At 32.9% G+C, this 17,386-nt stretch overlaps 1 protein-coding gene across 5 annotated transcripts in view; it reads right to left on the bottom strand.

The window, feature by feature from the left end:
• Positions 1-737: 737 nt before the first annotated feature.
• Positions 738-17,386, bottom strand: part of LOC110452357 (growth arrest-specific protein 2-like) — a 38,487-nt gene continuing 21,838 nt past the window's right edge. For 3 of the 5 annotated variants that reach the window (XM_021500830.1, XM_021500832.1, XM_021500829.1), the window contains 5 exons: positions 17,044-17,127; positions 11,223-11,288; positions 8,302-8,349; positions 4,951-5,046; positions 738-2,243 (listed from right to left, as the gene is read on the bottom strand). In XM_021500830.1, coding sequence (XP_021356505.1) covers positions 2,064-2,243; positions 4,951-5,046; positions 8,302-8,349; positions 11,223-11,288; positions 17,044-17,127 — 474 coding nt within the window. In that variant the 3' untranslated portion in view covers positions 738-2,063. The remainder of the gene's footprint in view (positions 2,244-4,950; positions 5,047-8,301; positions 8,350-11,222; positions 11,289-17,043; positions 17,128-17,386) is intronic. The other 2 variants (XM_021500833.1, XM_021500834.1) reach the window with 2 other exon arrangements.

Genomic DNA, 17,386 nt, shown 5'->3' with positions numbered 1-17,386 from the left:
AAAAATGTTCTTTAATGTTTTTGTATTTTATGACTTTGAATAACTCTATCTAACATGATTGTTTTTACATGAACAAACTTCACAATAATCATGTAACCTTCAAAATGAGGGCAATTGATCACATTTTCTCTTTCTGCCATAAATAAAACAAAAATATATACAGTATATGTACCTCTCTCCATCTTCACATACTTTATGCCATCATTATTAATAACACAATGTAATACAACAGTATACTGAGTAGCTATACTCCCATCATGCAACAGTCTATGTTACTAATAATATTTGAATATTTTGTAAATATCAAAATATAATTTCGGAATATAGTGCAATCATATACATAGAAGACCCATGAAGCCAGTATAACATATACTCACCCAGTTAGAAAAAATAAATAAAAATAAAATAAAAATAGAACGATTAAGTGACTTAGATATGTCAATGAAAGCCCTAAAAATTGGTTTAATTACTTTGTAAAACCCTTATTTTTAATGAATACATATTTTGTATTGTTCTTATACATGAACAAATTCACAAGAACTTCACTATGTAAAAGAAAAAATACCAGTGTATAAGTGAGGAATCACAAAACATGTAACAAACAAGAGGCCCAGAGGGCCTGTATTGCTCACCTGGATATGTTTAAAGTACTTGATAAGAGGTAAAGATATAGCACTCCGTGGTAGGTACTGTATGTACATATGAAATTTCAGAAAGATTCATCCAGTATTTCTGGAGATAAAGCAAGAACAAACTTCAATTGCCAAAATCTAAGATGGCGGCCTGGTGGCCATCTTGTTTTAATGAATGGATGGACAGACGGCGGAAGGACAATGGACGCTGCGCCATGGCATAATCTCACTTGCCCAAAGGGATGGTGAGCTTAAAAAACAGAGACAGGGTGTCTCCTTGTTGTAGACAATGTCTGTGGAATATTTAATTCGTTCACCAAACTCTGACAATAGGATTAACAAGGTAAACAGTACTAGATCTGACTGGTTACAATATATCACAGAAAATAGCCAATCACAGACATTGTTACAAAATTAACCACAATATTAGAATCCAAGGAATTTCAATGAGACAGTTGATTAGGAAAAATAGCAAGAAGGAGCACCAATATATTTATATATATCTAAACAGTCTTCTGTAACAACTAACAAATACAGGTCTTCACTCTTTAGAGAACCTCTGCTTCAACCTCAAATGTAAGAGAAAATTAACATCTCTTTCATTCACCATTAAGAAAAAGGTAAGCCTCACTTTCAATCACAAAGTTAGCCCCACTTTCAATCGCATGAGAAAGTAAGCCTCACTTTCAATCACAACGTAAGCCTCACTTTCATTAGTATGAGAAAGTGAGTCTCTCTTTCAACCAAAAGAATAAGTAGTAGATAAAGTCATACTGGTCGTACATTCATTACCCACAGAAACTAGACATCATTTTCAATGTCCATAGATAAATATTTTTCAGTTTTTGATCACAACTGGAAGAATAAGGTAAGCATCATTTTAAGTTACAGGAGACAGTATCATGTTTGAATCAATTTCCAGAAAGTGTAAGCCACATTGGACTCCCTCACTAGCCTCATTCTGAGTATACATGAGATTTTTACCCTGACCCATATACAGTACACAATGAAGCTCAACAACTTTAAAGTTTCTGTTCATGTTCCTCAGCATCACTATTGAAACAGAATAAGATTTCAGAAACATCCTTCCAGTGGACTGTATGAGGTTTTTGGGACTCCTCTCCCTGGCCCTCATCCCAATATACTTCAGATGCACAACTGCAATGTAAAAGCTTGTACATTTTGTACCATGGTTTTGTACATGGCCTGCTGGGATAACCAGTATACCACAATGGACCAGGCAGCTGTAAAGAATCTGGGATTGCTTAGGATTACTTTTGGCCACTTTTTAATCTCACACAAATGATTTAGTGTGAGAGGAAACACTACCGACTCGATCTCTACAATGAGAGTTCTACAACAAGATGAACATCAGAATTATGCCAATCTGTTGCATTTAGAGCGGAGTCACTTATCTCCCTTTTCATATTATCATTCTGACTTGTATTTTGACTTGAAGCACAGGTATTTGCTGGTGGAATCATGGGAGCCGTTTGCAGTGTTTGGTCGGCGGTGCTCGAACACCTGAACCGGGTTGTGATGTATGAGGTAATGTTCCAGTGTATCCCAGCCTCCACCTACTCGTACCATCAGGTGACGGTTCTGCAGGAACTGCAACAGAGGTCAAAGGTCAATACCGAAAAATTAATTTTAATACGTGAAACTGGTGAGAGAACAGATCAAAGTGGAATAATTTAAAGCTTAAAATCCTCACAAGGGTCAAGAATAATGCACAACCCGGTTTTTTCAGGAATTAAGCAACAATGGTCCAAAGATTAATGAAGAGTTTAAAGGTTGAATTCAAAATTGATCAATTACAAAGGTCAACATATTCATAACCATGCAAATTCAGTTTTAAAAGATTCAATAATTAAATAGTACTTTTATGCAAGTTAATTAACGTTGAAATCAAGTATAATTTCTAATGGACCCAGAAAATTTAAATATCTCTCTATATAGTGTTCAGTTTATAGTAGGTTATTACCATCAATCAAGATGACTTTAACCTAGCTTTACAATGAATATTAAAATCTGTTATTATAAGACCAGTATATCTACCAGCTGGATGAAACTCTGTACCATAAACTACCAATGGACAATTCAGTATGTAAAGAGTTTGAATTCTCTTCACTGTTATTATGTCCCGCTAGACAACCTTTTTATTGATGTCCTGTGAAACTGGTCGACACTGCAAATAACCTACAAGAACTTCCTATTGCTCCTTCGCCTGTTGTGATTAAATCTATTTTCTGAAGTCTAATTTGTTATACATGTTGATTAAAGATGATATTACCAAGTTTTCTAGAAAACTGCTGTAGATAATCCAGATCTATATTACACTGGTAAATGAATAAAGATTAATTTTGGCCAAAATTTGAAAATGTCATCTGAGTTAGAGATCAGTGAATGTACTTCTACAAAATTTTCTTCTGGAAGAGAAACACAAATTTTCTTCTGGATGAGAAACAGACGTCAGAAAAAATGTAATACAAAGTGTCACAATAAAGCCAGGAGGTCCGTTTTGTGTCCCAAAGATGACAAATGTTGACAAAGAAGAAAATCCTTCATTCCACAGAAAACCCACATTAGTTTATATGACCATGCGATGCAATGTGTTTTCTGAATTGTCCTGACTTATAATTATGATCACACACAAAGTAAACTTGATAGAAGTGCATTGTATAACCATCTACATTTTTTTTTTTTATATTTGATATGCGTTTAAATCAAATTAGGTAATGTAGAACACATACTAAATGATATGACATCTTAATGACATCCACAAAAATACTGATCCCATTTGAATAACGTAAGAAATCATTATTCCTTTTCCTGTCATTATAGACAATTACAAGAATCATTTCAAAGTAACAAAATACGGAGATCATATATTACCACTATCAAATTTTGAAAATGATTAAGCAGAAATTTTACATATTTGAAATCACCTGTGAATTGTTCAAAACTATTGGTAAATAAACATTATCATTCTTATCATCCTATATCAGAAAATACACAAACATTTATCTTTTGATATTACCATTTTTTGTTGATATTGATAGATCAAATGAAATGCCCCATCAAACTAATTGAAAAATTTGTGATTTTGATTGAGGGTTTTATCTACGATGTTGAGATATTATACAAGCTGGTGTGACGTGTCGGTGATTGTATCAAATCGTGCTCGCTCAGATGACATGGTGGTATGCTGCGAACAAAAGCGTCCATTAAGGCCGTCTCGACTTACAAGATTTTTGACTTAGTGTATTCAACAGGTTCGAACTTTTGACACGCGTGTGCTGTAGGTAAGAATTCTACTGTTAGTATGGACTATTCATTATCATACATAGTCCGACCCCATTAGCCACAACTAATAGCAGTAACTGGTGGGTTTTTTCCTACTACATGTACATGTATTTACAGGAATTCAAATATGATTGGGGACTGGAAATAAGGAGGAAACCAAAGAGAAAAGGGACACACCTCACCCCATTAGAACCTTTTTTTTTTATTAATATTCAAGAACAAATCGAGAACTTTCAAAATCATATTGGGGGGGGGGGGAAGAAATCCTCCGAAAAGAGGAAGAGTCACATCCCTGTATCTATGAAGTCTATCCAACTAAAATATGGTCATTCAACCTTTTTGGAATTGTGAACAAAATATCCTACAGATTATCACAATTTGTGCATCACCTTGTTCCACTCCTCAGGAAAACACAACCAAATCTGATCTTAACTGGACACAAGCACATGACATCAATAAATGTTACCTATTTATCCTGCAATAAGCTCAAAGGGTCCAAAACGTTAAGCCCTGACTCAAAGTAGGGGATGGGCTTACTACAGGACAATGAAATACTATTTGTTAGCATTTCTAATGAAATGTAATAGATATGAGTGGGCTTATATAATTTATTGATGCATACATATGGTATTATCATATTGGGGAAACAATGCATGGACTTGTGTTAAAAGTGGTAATAAAATCTAGCTTAGTGTATTATATTCATTTTTTTTATCCCATCACCTCCCTCCTTGATTTACTTGTAATTAGAGAAAACTGATGTCAAGAATTTTGAAAGAGATTGTGAGCAACTTGTTAACAATTTCAAAAATCACGAAACCATACCTGGTACTTTAAGTGGGATAGATTCTAGCCAGTTAATGTGTTTCAGGCGACATTCTCTGATTTTCAAAAAAATGCAGCCAGGCTGACATGGTTTTATTTTAAATGTACCACAACTTTTAAGCGAATAAACAGGGAATCATATATAGCTACAGGAAATTATAGAAATTAACTTTAAAAAAAGACTTACCCGAATCTGAACCACCTTGCCGAAGATGAGATACTTTCCCTCGCCGAGTTTCTTGACATGATCGTGGCATTTACACATGAAGGCTATTCTCTTCACCTGCAAATACACAAACATAAACCCTCATTTCCTGGTCATTTTATAATAATACTTATACAATATTTATAAAGAATATGTAAATAAGACGAACAAACCCATATTACCTTGACCTGTATTTAGGCATTGCCCAATGTTCATATAAGTTAATTTTCCATTGTTCAAATTCCAAAACTTTGGAACAATCTTTTTGGGTTTACAAAAATAATCACAAACATACAGTAACTGTTCAATATATACCTCAAGTAACAGATGCAAATTGAAATTTAACTCCAAATTTAATAAAAAGAAGTATGTAATTCCATGAAGTCTGAATTTTCTCTATAATATTATTTAGAAGCTTTCATCCATGAAATCTGCTGGCCTGTGAAAATTTCACATACAAGTTTTTATTTGCTTCAATTTGTAATCATCCACTTATAATGTATTTGGATTTCCATTTATTATAGTAATAATCACAGGGGCATGGCATAGGTCCACACCAACTGCAGTTGGTATAATAGATAATATCACAGCACTGATATCATGTATACCGGTACATTAATTCATACAAAATTTATCAAACTCTCTTCAGCCCTGATGAAGTCACAATCAAAATTCTTTTAAATTAACTTCTAACAAATTTACAAATTATTTAATTTCCACGTTTTCACAAAATATTTCGATGAAAAACAATTATTTGAATAAAAAAGTGACAGCTCCATATAACAATGTCACATCAAATTTACAAAAATAATGTACTTGTTATAGATTTTTTTGAGCGGGATTTGATTGCAGGCTCACATATCAGTTTACAATCGTTAAAATGACAAGCTGTTAAAAATGACTTTGTCTAAAATTAGAAAAACATTTGTAATCTAATTATGTATGTACCTGCTCCTGCTCTTAATGGAAACAGAACAAATGCCTAACTTAACTCATTCACCCCTGAAGTTGCATAATGAACTCTTCCAACCTTTGCATTGGAAGAGTTCAAATGTGTCTTCAGGGGTGAATGAGTTAACTCAGTGAAGCACAAAATATAGATCACAGTGACCTACATTAGACATATTGGTATATCACTCCCCAAGATATATGCACATGTGACATTTGATGCCGACAGAGCATTAGTATAATTACATCTAAATGCAAAGTGTAACCAAGATTTTGTAAGGTCAGACAGACCTACGGAAAAAGAAAGGCAAACATCTCATGCTCCTTCCAGTATGTTGTGGGGACATGAAATCAGTTTCTTAATCAAATTAAGATATTTTAAAAGATGACTTCATACATTATGCTGATGAGAAAATGTCATCTGTAAATGTTTCAAAAATAAAGTCAACACTTTGTATCTCTATTAGAATTAATATTGATATTCTAGATATATTTTGATCAATTTTTTTAGTTTTAAATAAAACTAATGTATTAGTTTCTTTCACACAGCGCCAGTCACTTTTAAATTATCATAAGAACAAGCCGCAACACATTTTTCCAACTGTTAAAGCAATCTCACAAGAAATTAATTCACAGAAAAATAAAATTCAAACAAATTCATCACTCAGAACAGTCATCACTAAATACAAAACAAAACATAACATCTGGTGGAGGAAGTACAAGACTCCCTCTACAAACCACAGTGGACCTGTCCACAACAAAGGATAGGCCAGTCTATTTGGTAAATTCAGGGGTGTAAAATCCATTTTATTTTTTGTTCCATTAAATGGTGTAATTTTTCAGCAAAACTGACACAAATTTATCTATAATTCTAGAAACATATCCCCTTGAATTTGTCATGGTAAAAAGAAAAAAGAAAAACGAAAAAATGGGGATGAGGCTACATATGTAATCTCCCATTTCAACATTCATTCACAAAGTTATGTCTTCAATCATGCTACAGGCAAAAGATGTGAAGTTGATGAAGCAGCAGGCAGGTTACATGTCCAAGGACCGTCAGCATCTGTTAGGAATGCCAATTCATTATTCCTTTTATTTACATCAAAAACACAAAATTACAATGAATAAATACAGGGACTTGAGAATCAGCCTTGTCACAGCGATTCAAGAATCAGTCAGGAAACAGTCATAAGAGATGCAATTATAAATATATCCAAGAAGTTGGAATGCCAGATATCCAAGAAGTCTTGCCAGTTCCCTTGGGTGTATACAGGTAATTTTATTTGCTTACTCCTTCACCAATACAAGCATGGTGAACAGTCAAGGCCAATATTACTTTTTCTTGCTTGACCTTCAAATGAGACAGCGAGAACAGCAACTGAGCAATAACATGGTGGCAAAGTAAAACCCAAACAGTGGTGAAGGAAGGAACAAACATGATGGCAAGGGGCTAGAACACGGCATCTAAAGAGTGAGAATATGGCGTTGATGAAACGATAACATGACATTGAGGGTCCAGCAAGAAGACATTGGGAAGGGAGCTAGAAAACAGCAGAGATGAAGAAATAAAGTGATAACAAGGGGCAGAAAAGCAACAGAACAAAAAATAACGTAATGGCGAAGAAGTATCAGAAGATGATGGCAAGAGAGCAGGAACTTGAGAACAAGGGACTGAGAAGACAATGGCAAAGAATTGGCTTTAGTTTGGTTTATTTATTTTTTAATGTCCTATTAACAGCTAAGGTCATTTAAGGATGTGCCTCCATGTGTGTAAAGTATGTGTGTATGTGTGCATGAGGAGACAGGATATGGTGATGTATATGGCAAAGGAGAAAGAGCATGAGGACAAGGGACTGAGAAAACAATGGCAAATGTACAAGAACTTGTGAACAAGTGGCAAGAAAGGCAAGGGCAAGGGAAGGGAGCAAGAACACATTGGCGATAGAATAAGAAGGGGATGGCAAAGGAACAAGAACTTGAGAACAAGGGACTGAGAAGACGATGGCAAAGGAACAAGGACTTGAGAACAAGGGACTGAGAAGACGATGGCAAAGGAACAAGGACTTGAGAACAAGGGACCGCCATTTATTCTCGCTCTCTTTGTGTTGGGATCTCAGTTTCCTCATGTTTAGATTGAGTAGCAAGGACGAGAGGATGATGTGTCTCCTGATTTTAGATGACAACAAAGCTGAAAGGATGTACATAATATGTACCAGGTACTAACGGAAGTGTTCTCACACCCCTTACTTCCCTTCATCCTCAAATTCTTCCCTAAAGCTGTCAATATCAGCTGTATTTCTATTGGGGACAAAATTCTCTGTCACTGTATCCAGACTGATTCCGAAGCCCCTGTGCTTTATGTTGAATCGTGGGAGAAACACTCACCCTGGCTAGACACTCCAAATAGTGTTCACAACCCATTCCGAATCCGCACTAGTAACCGCAAGAGTGTATGCCATATACATTTCAATATGCATTCTCACATTTTTTTTGTTATTGTTCTAAATTCAAGTTTTTAAACCAGCAATAGATATCATTAAATGAATCTCTTTACATTCACACTGTGTTAGTTTCCTCAAGAATAAGCTACATGTGTATTCAATATTTTTTCTTATGTTAATACATTTCTGCATAATAGATCAATAGTTTTACAGAATATTTTTACTGTACATTTTCTCTGAGCATCTTTTTTCATTTACACAGAAACTGAGTAGCACAATAATAATAAAAAATGATATAAAATGATTTTCAAGTTTATTTTTGTATTTGCTAAGTCAACACAATAGGGTGATATATACTACATTGAACTGCAAAGCAATAAAATATGTCTAAAGCGAATACCCAAAACAGGTAGGTGGGGTTTACAAGGCAAATGAAATGATGACAGATGAAAATTTTGAAAAAAATAATACTGTTTTGGATTCAAAAATGAAAAAAAATAGATAAACATGTACAACCTTTTGCAGTAACACCCTGATACATTAAATTTCTATTATAGTTGTCTCCCTTTATTTCTTTTAAACGTTAGGAAAAATAGCAAAAACTACCGAATCGTTGTCAATGTTTTTATGCATTTTGTTTAAGCTTTAAACTGTTGTGTCAAATTCATTTACCCAATCTTAATCATCTTCAGGAAAAGATAATAAACAGGTTATTTTTTAAATGGAACTCTTCTGAATATGCAGTAGATGTCCCTAAAACTAGGATACAGTCTTAAGTAATATTTGTCCCAAAAGACTTTGGAGCTCATTAACTGATATATTTAAGATTTATTATATGAATTATCGATTTTTAAAAGTCATTCATGCCTCCTTGGTGCACTAACAATAATGTATGTCATATTTTTGTTAACCTCCCCAGGAATCAACCGATATATATATATATATCGGTGATCATTCTTGACACTGGAAAGGTCACAGACATATTTGTACTTTCATATTTCACATGTGCTTGAACTTTTGTTGCATCTTAAGGATCCCAGTTCCACTGCAATGCGGTATTTCCTATATATACAGTAACCTCCCCTTAGCTTCAGTTTATATACATGTTTAACTGTAGCACAGCTGGGCCCGTACATGTCTCCCTTTTTTATTTCCTCCCTCCATACTTAACCCCTTCTACTCATTTTCCCATCTTTTCTTCGTCTGCTTGATAACTGAACTACTCAGTAGTGAAACGGGCATAAAACCAATCAATCAATCAATCAATCAATCAATCGGACCTGTACACTTCCATTGACCCGTGCGGGGGTCTTAATGTGGGAGGAAACCGGAGTACCCAGAGAAAACCCACGTGGTCGGGCAGTTGACCCCATACCTTTTCACGTCAGGTCGGGGAATCGAACCCCGGTCGTCTTGGTGACAGACAAGAGCGCTATCCACTGCGCCACCCGACCACCTCATCTTAAGTGTCTTTTTCAAAAAGGTCCCAGAAGGTATGTTTTTCTCTTCAGAAATCATTTATCAAAGCTCTACTAATACCTGAAAAATAGTTTCCAATACTTTATTACAGTTTATTTTGCAGTGTTACCAGGATCCTTAAGGAAGCATCCTCTCTATATGTATAGTGGCCATTGCCTATTCTGGTGTATTGCTGTCGATACTAAAGTGACTAATTACCTTAACTAAAACATGAGACCCATGACTTTGAATCATATATTCAAGAGACTATTTTAGTTTTTTATCAATTAGATTCTATAAAGATGTAAAAAAAAAAAAAATAGAATTAATTTTAGGTAATTCTTCTGGGAAGCTTAAAATAAAAATAATAAAAAAAAAATAAAAAAATCCAATATTTGTTTATGACTCCTCTACAGATTGTCAACAAGAAACTAAAGGGAATTAACATTTGACAGACAATCAGAAGTGATGATATATTTACAGTGTATTACTATAGGCATTGTATTTCGTGGCTCACTAATATATAAGACTCCTATATCTACTAGTGGTGTGGAGGGCTTCACATCCAGGTAAAAATAGCATATTGGTAGCCGAGGAATGGAATATAAACAGCAAATCTAATGTAAAAGTAGAAATTCTTGCCCAAATTTTGTATACCACTTGAATAAAAGGGTGAATTCAACATGCCATGCAAAAAATATGAGATTTATGGTTATTGCTAACTTTAAGAACATATATTGTGTTGAATTGTGGGATTTTTTTTAAAGGCAAAAAAAAATAAAAATTGGTAGGGCAAAAATGTAATGTATGGAACATTGATTAAATGTTACCTGATCTACAACAAAATTTATCAAGAAAGGAAATGATAAAGAGGTTGATTTTTGCAACTATTGATGGTTTGTCAAGGATTTAGAATGATTTCTGTGCTACTACGCAAATTCCATAAAATTTAAATTCTGATACAAGTATAATTTGTTCAAACTTCATTAACACTTAAATTTCTCTAGGTGAAACTTATCAAGTTTTGATTCAAGACCAGAACATTCAGGTTTTAAATTTCATGCATCTTGTTCATTAAAATTATAATAATAGTCCTTTTATAACTCTTTTATCAAAAGGGCAATACATTCATAGCGTTTTATTTTTAGGTGCTGTATCTGATATTTTTTTTAAATGCATTGCTAGTCTATCAATACTTTATATTTGGTAGATAACTCTGTCTTAATTTGTTAAAATTATTTAAAAGCGTTTGTTTTCTAATTTAAAAATAAATAAAAACTCAGCAATTCTAAAGGATAAATCTATATGAAACTGTACCCATGGCATGAAGGGTTAACTAAGATGGCCGCCATATGAGGGTTGTGTTACCATGGAGATCATCGTTAGTGGGATGATAGTTGGTCTTACCTCCTCATGAAATATCCACCTATTGAGGTTAGGAATCAGCCCCTTGTCATGTTTTATCTTCTGAATCTTTAAAAAATTGTTGCATGTTTCATCAAATTAGATGAGATGTCCATATTTTGTTATCATTTTTTTTTTTTTATATAAATTTGATTTACATAATGGACCATTTCTGGAAAAAGATCTTTGGTTTCTTAAAAAAAATTGTGATATATATGGTTTTGCATAACGTTGTCAAGTTAGCACAGATGAAATTACAGATACTTCTTCTTAATTATTTCATTTCAATATTTGTGTCAGATCACATCCATTAGTACCTGGTACATATTATGTACATGTACATCCTTTCAGCATTGTTTTCACCTAAATTTTAAGTGTGTTTTCAAAAGATTTGGAAAGTAGTTTGTATTTTAAGTGGATTGATATGAGTACATGTATTTAGTTAAAATTATATTTTGCCAAATTTGCATGATCCCGAGAAATTGAGGTGAGAAAATGTCCACAATAAAAATATAATTTCTGATTTTTTTTCCACAAACTAAACATATACCCAATAAAACTGCATAATTTCTTTTTCATAGCATTGATACCTCCATTAAGAAAGTGACTACCAGGTATTTACTAGACTTTTCCCCCATAATACTTTTGAGTTTTTCAAATGAACAACAACTACATAAATAAACAAACTAACCATTACATGTACCGTAATTGTTGTGAAACAACAGATTAAATGTGATTGAAAAAAGAAATTCCATAATTTCCGAGGCCATGACAAAATTTCTTTGGTACAGCATATTTCAATTTTGTTCCTTTTGCAAAAGACACGAGTTAAAAATTCACTTTTTTCAATCACTTCAATTTCCTTGTCAAAGATAATACAATTTCCTATCATTTCTATGTCCCATTGTAAAAAATAAAGTCATTCACTTTTCAATCCCATAATAATATCACAAGGTATGTTCTAAGTGAACTTATAAACAGTCAACAACAAAATCTACATTGTTTATTGAAAGATGAAACCTGATAAATAAGATTGAGAAAGGTATATGATCTGCATTTCCTTAGACTAGCAATTGCTTAATGTAAATTTAGAATTTGTAATGCTAAATTTCCGTTTGAATGTGGTAGATGGAATAACATTCCAAGAGAAGATAGAAAATGTATTTTTTGCAACTTGAATGAAATTGGAAACGAATATCATTATTTGTTTAATTGTAATGATCACCAGATACTGCAAAACAAAAGAAAGTTCATGTCGAGATACTATTTTGAAAGTCCTAGTACTTTCAAGTTCAATACATTATTTAATTATGTCAATAATGAAGAATTAATTTCACTTATAAAATTCCTTAAGCACGTAATTGAGCGAATTAACACTGGCCATTAACACCATGATTTATATGTAAATTGTTCTATATATAGGTATATGTAAATTCTCTACACTGTAACCAGTTTGCGAGAATACAAGACTATAATATAAAAACAAATTATGTAAACATTTAAGATTTTTTTATCAGGTCAGTCACACTTAAACACACCGTGTCAGATTAACAATTAAATTATCAATCAAGGTTATCAAAATGCTTTGTTTGATGGTTAAAAAGGATTAGGAAACAAATAAAAGATAGCATCTCATGGCCATGCTGAGGTCTCAATGGGTATGAGTATAAGTAATCCCTGATGATTAGATCCACTTAATGAGAGAATTATATGGCAACCTTCATAACACAAAGGAACTTTATTTACTGATATAACATCAGATAGTGTTTATATAATACAATGGTATATTTTATTGGACAAGACTGTATCGGATCAGTCTGTCAGGATCAACGGTTGAGATATAGGTCAGATATATTTACTGATATTAGATGACATGCATTTTTCCTACTTTCCCATTGGTTGGATCATAAATCACGCGGAGGTCAATAATTTGTAATATCTTTGCTTGGTCAATATTCATTTTATGACATCGTTTCAATTGTAATGTCACAAAGCTGTCTTCCAAACACAGACCACACATCCCTACAGTTTTCAAAAGTTAATTCTTGGTTAATGGTGAAAATTTTATTTTCTAAACAACTGATATAAAGGATTTCTATTTCCCTGGATACAATCACAGTTTCAGATGAGAAAAGGTAGAACCTGAAGTATTTTAAAAACACTGATTCCCTACAACCTAAATATTATAAACAAAATCTAAGCTGAATAATACATGTTTTAATTTTCATTTATTATTGATGCAGATCTTGCATGGTAGGTGCAGATTTCAAAATTATAAACAAACCACAGATGACAAATCACATCATATTCTTTTAATCAAAACCTTAATTACAATGCTGCCGAGACCACCTGGATACGACAAGCTAGTCACTGTGTATTGATACAATGTAGTTTCTTGTTTAGTTGTTTAAGTATTGTTAGGGATGTTGATGTTGTTCACGAATGTCAGACATAAAAACATGTTGAACCTAGCTACATTGAAGATTAGTTCACATTGACATTAAAAAACATCGCTACGACAACGTGTCACATGACCTACCGCCATATCAAAATTCCAAAATTTTGGAATCAGACCTCCGTCACGCAAATACACTTCCTCTGAATCCGACTAAAATGGGCAATGAATATGCATGAGTTAAGCATGAAAGAGAAAAAATATTTAAAAGCTTCATTTATGAAAGCAGTTTCATGCATATTCCGTTTTTGAGTTAGGCACATCTCACACAGGTACACATTCTACTTTCAAACACAATTATCAAAAATCAAAAAAGGAAACAAATACTGTATAGCACTTAAAATTTGCAGGGTCAATTTTTCGCTGTTTTGTATTCAGTACATATTCGCAGAGGTTACATTTCGCTTTACACCCGAATCCCATGTTTCGTGCAAAGTAGTGTGAGTGTCATCATTTCAAGGTTAAACCTCGAAATAAAGGTAAACTGTTTAAAAATACTGATCACCAGCGCCATCATCCGCCAATGACTTCATTCAAAAGAAAATCCAATGAGTATGTACCTTTGTAGGAGTTAACTGTGATCAAGTTATCCCTTACTGTGTATATATACTGTGTATATATATGTAAGTGTTGTTTTTACATGGACTGCCCATGCCAGTTGTCTGGTTATAATCTGATTTGAGTTCATTTAAGCTTGCATAACAGAGTTGGGTTACAAGATAATCTTCAACATTGTGAAATGGTCTGTAAAAGTGGTTAACATTTTCGATAATTTCGCTGGTGTTTTAGAATTTGCGGATATTAGTCAAAGCGCGAAATAAAAAAAAATGCGAAATATAACCACTATACAGTATATATAAAACCTTACACATCTTGACTGGTTGTTTGATTTGTTTCAGAGTTACTTCCCTTACATGATTGTTATCTATGCATATTTTAACTCACTACCCCTGAAATTCCATAATGAACCATTCCAACCTTTGAAATGGAAGAGTTCAAATGTGTTTTCAGGAGTGAATGAGTTATGGATTAAAATACAGTTACTCTCCTGTAAACATTATTGGGGACTAGGAATTCTAGTTTTCATTATTTGAAAAAATAACATATAAAATAAATAAATATAAATAAGTAAAAACTTTTGATGTCAAATATGGTATTAGTCTTGAAACTGACATTTGGTCACCTTATTTTAAAATATTGACATATAAGTTTGTGGAAGGACATGCAGTCAAACCATTATAAGTTTATCAAAGTTTTAATAAGGTGAATTCAATTAGTACATAAACTTGTAATAATTTGTACGTACATTTGTATTTCTTAAAAAAAACTATGATGATAACATAAAACTATAAAAAAAAAATCAATTCACTGATGATTTTTTTTTTTATTGAACTAAATCACTTTGATATCCAGGTAGATTTTACATTAACCTTCAAATGACCTTGAAATGTACATTCTCATTAAGGATACAATAGCTTCACATGAAACAATATTTAAAAATAACTTGTGCCTGAATAAGGTTTCATGACAAACAAGGTCAAGGTCAAAGATTGATTAGAAAAATGATAATATTTTATTAATTTAATTCCTTAATATCATAATTAAATATGTTAAAATCAACCAGCAGCAATATTTAACAAATTAATGTCAGCTTATTTCTCAAGGTCATTCAGTGGCGGATCCAGAGACCTATCTAAGGGGGTTTCCAAATTTCCTGGGGGGGTTTCCAAGTGGGACAAAATTGAGGAAAATGGTGAAAATACATGATTTTTAAAGAAACTTCTCAGGCTGGGGGGGTTTCCTGAAGCCCAATAAACCCCTCTGGATCCGCCACTGTCATTCAATGACGTAACAAGGTCAGCAAAAACTGGGTTAATTCTGCTAAATGGTAATGCAAAAAGTTAAACTAAACCAACTCAAAATTATGAGCAATAGCAATAAATTATAGTTAGATTTCTCAAAATTGAACAATTAATGATACATCGAATTGTCTTGACAATTTCTAAGGCTATATGCTACCTAACACTTTATAACTTTCATCTATGTGAAAAGAGTTATCTCCCTTACAAAACAAAATAAAGTAAATACTGGCCCATGCATTCTTGTGTATATTTAAAATATGTCATTGATTAACCATGTTAAAAATACCATTTAAAACATGCAAAAAAATAATTATGAAAGGTACATTATTTTTCAAAATAGAGCTCTCTTTGGAAAGGAGATTCATTTCAATGTATGGTAGCATATATCCTTAAGTCACAATGCTGTATTCAAAGTCACATATTAATCTTTCTATTTATGAATTCATTAATTTATTTTTAGTTTTCTTGATAACTTAAATCATTTTTTCCAGTTATTGAAAATTGACATCTAACTAATGAAACAACATCTGAAAGAATATACTAATCTCAAACGTTCTGACGGCTAAAAATGTTTTCCTAAAATTTCAAGCCATCCATTTATACGCAAAGATAGCTAGGAATAAACCATTATATACCCTCTGGTTACAATATAGACTCTCCTGTCTATTGACATGGACCAGTTTACTATGGTTCAGAGGGAGACAAGGTTCACACAGCACCCATTACCAAAGCACATAATACACTTTAAAAAAATTCAAATTCAAATCTTTATGATTAAGTTCTGAATAATCTAGCTTATAAATATTCACAAATGGTTACTGCATATGACAATCTAACGGTTCCGCTAGCTTTTCAGAAAGGAGGATTTAACTGAACTTGCTGTTAAAACTAACAATTTAAGTAAGACGTAAATCCAATATTTGAATATCCCAACTTGGCAGAAAGAAATGAAAGTAGGTTATGGTCATTTTATTTTTACCAGAATTATCGAAATATTAATATTTTGAATTATAACAATTAACATACAATTCTTTTTTATTATTTTTTTCTTTTTTATTGATTGTTTTTATATTGAAGTGGGTGTTTTTTTAGAAATGAGATATATATATTTCTCATAGAATTTTTGTAAAGAAACTCAAAAACAAAACAGTTTGACAGTTTTGAATGGAAAGCATGTCAGATTTAGAATATTCATGATCACATGAATCATTTTATGGTAGGTATAAGTTTCAGTTTCAGAAATGTCCCAGCAAGATTGAATCCCTATCAACTACAGTCAGTCTATTTCTTGTTGTATTTTGTAATAAACTTTAGAAAAAGATTAACATCTGCAAATCTGAATGAACACCTTTCAATGTATTTTTCAAACTACGAAGTGTGGGATAAAACGTTTCATCTGATAGAGTATACACTTTCTGCTACGGGTTGACAAGCAAACATTGTAAAAGCCAAGTTGACATTAAACTCTGGTTAGGGTCAAGGTCAAACACAAGCCCAGTAGACCTACCTCCTCATCAAGGGACCAGGATTGTGGGGTGGGAGGTGTTTTCTCCTCCATTTCCTCCTCCTCCTCCTCAGTCTCTGTACCAGTCTTAACAAGGGGAGACAAATCACGGACATATCAACTCCCAGACTCATACTCTCACAGTTTATTATCAATACTCGTCATCAGTTCAAAGGATGAAAAAATAAAATGGGTATGTATGATGTGAGTTGAAAAGTATTATCTTAAGTCAAAATACAACTTTGATGTAGAAAAAACATTCATCTGGTATCGTGGAGATTTCCACAAGCAATCTGTTGGCAACTGTGTGAGGTTTCTCTGATACAAGGTGGTGTTAAGATCTGTT

The sequence above is a fragment of the Mizuhopecten yessoensis genome, unplaced genomic scaffold, assembly GCF_002113885.1.
Source record: "Mizuhopecten yessoensis strain PY_sf001 unplaced genomic scaffold, ASM211388v2 scaffold6625, whole genome shotgun sequence".
NCBI classification, from domain to species: Eukaryota; Metazoa; Mollusca; class Bivalvia; order Pectinida; family Pectinidae; genus Mizuhopecten; species Mizuhopecten yessoensis.
The sequence above is the reverse complement of the archived record's forward strand: the minus strand, read 5'-3'. Positions and strand labels throughout refer to the sequence as shown.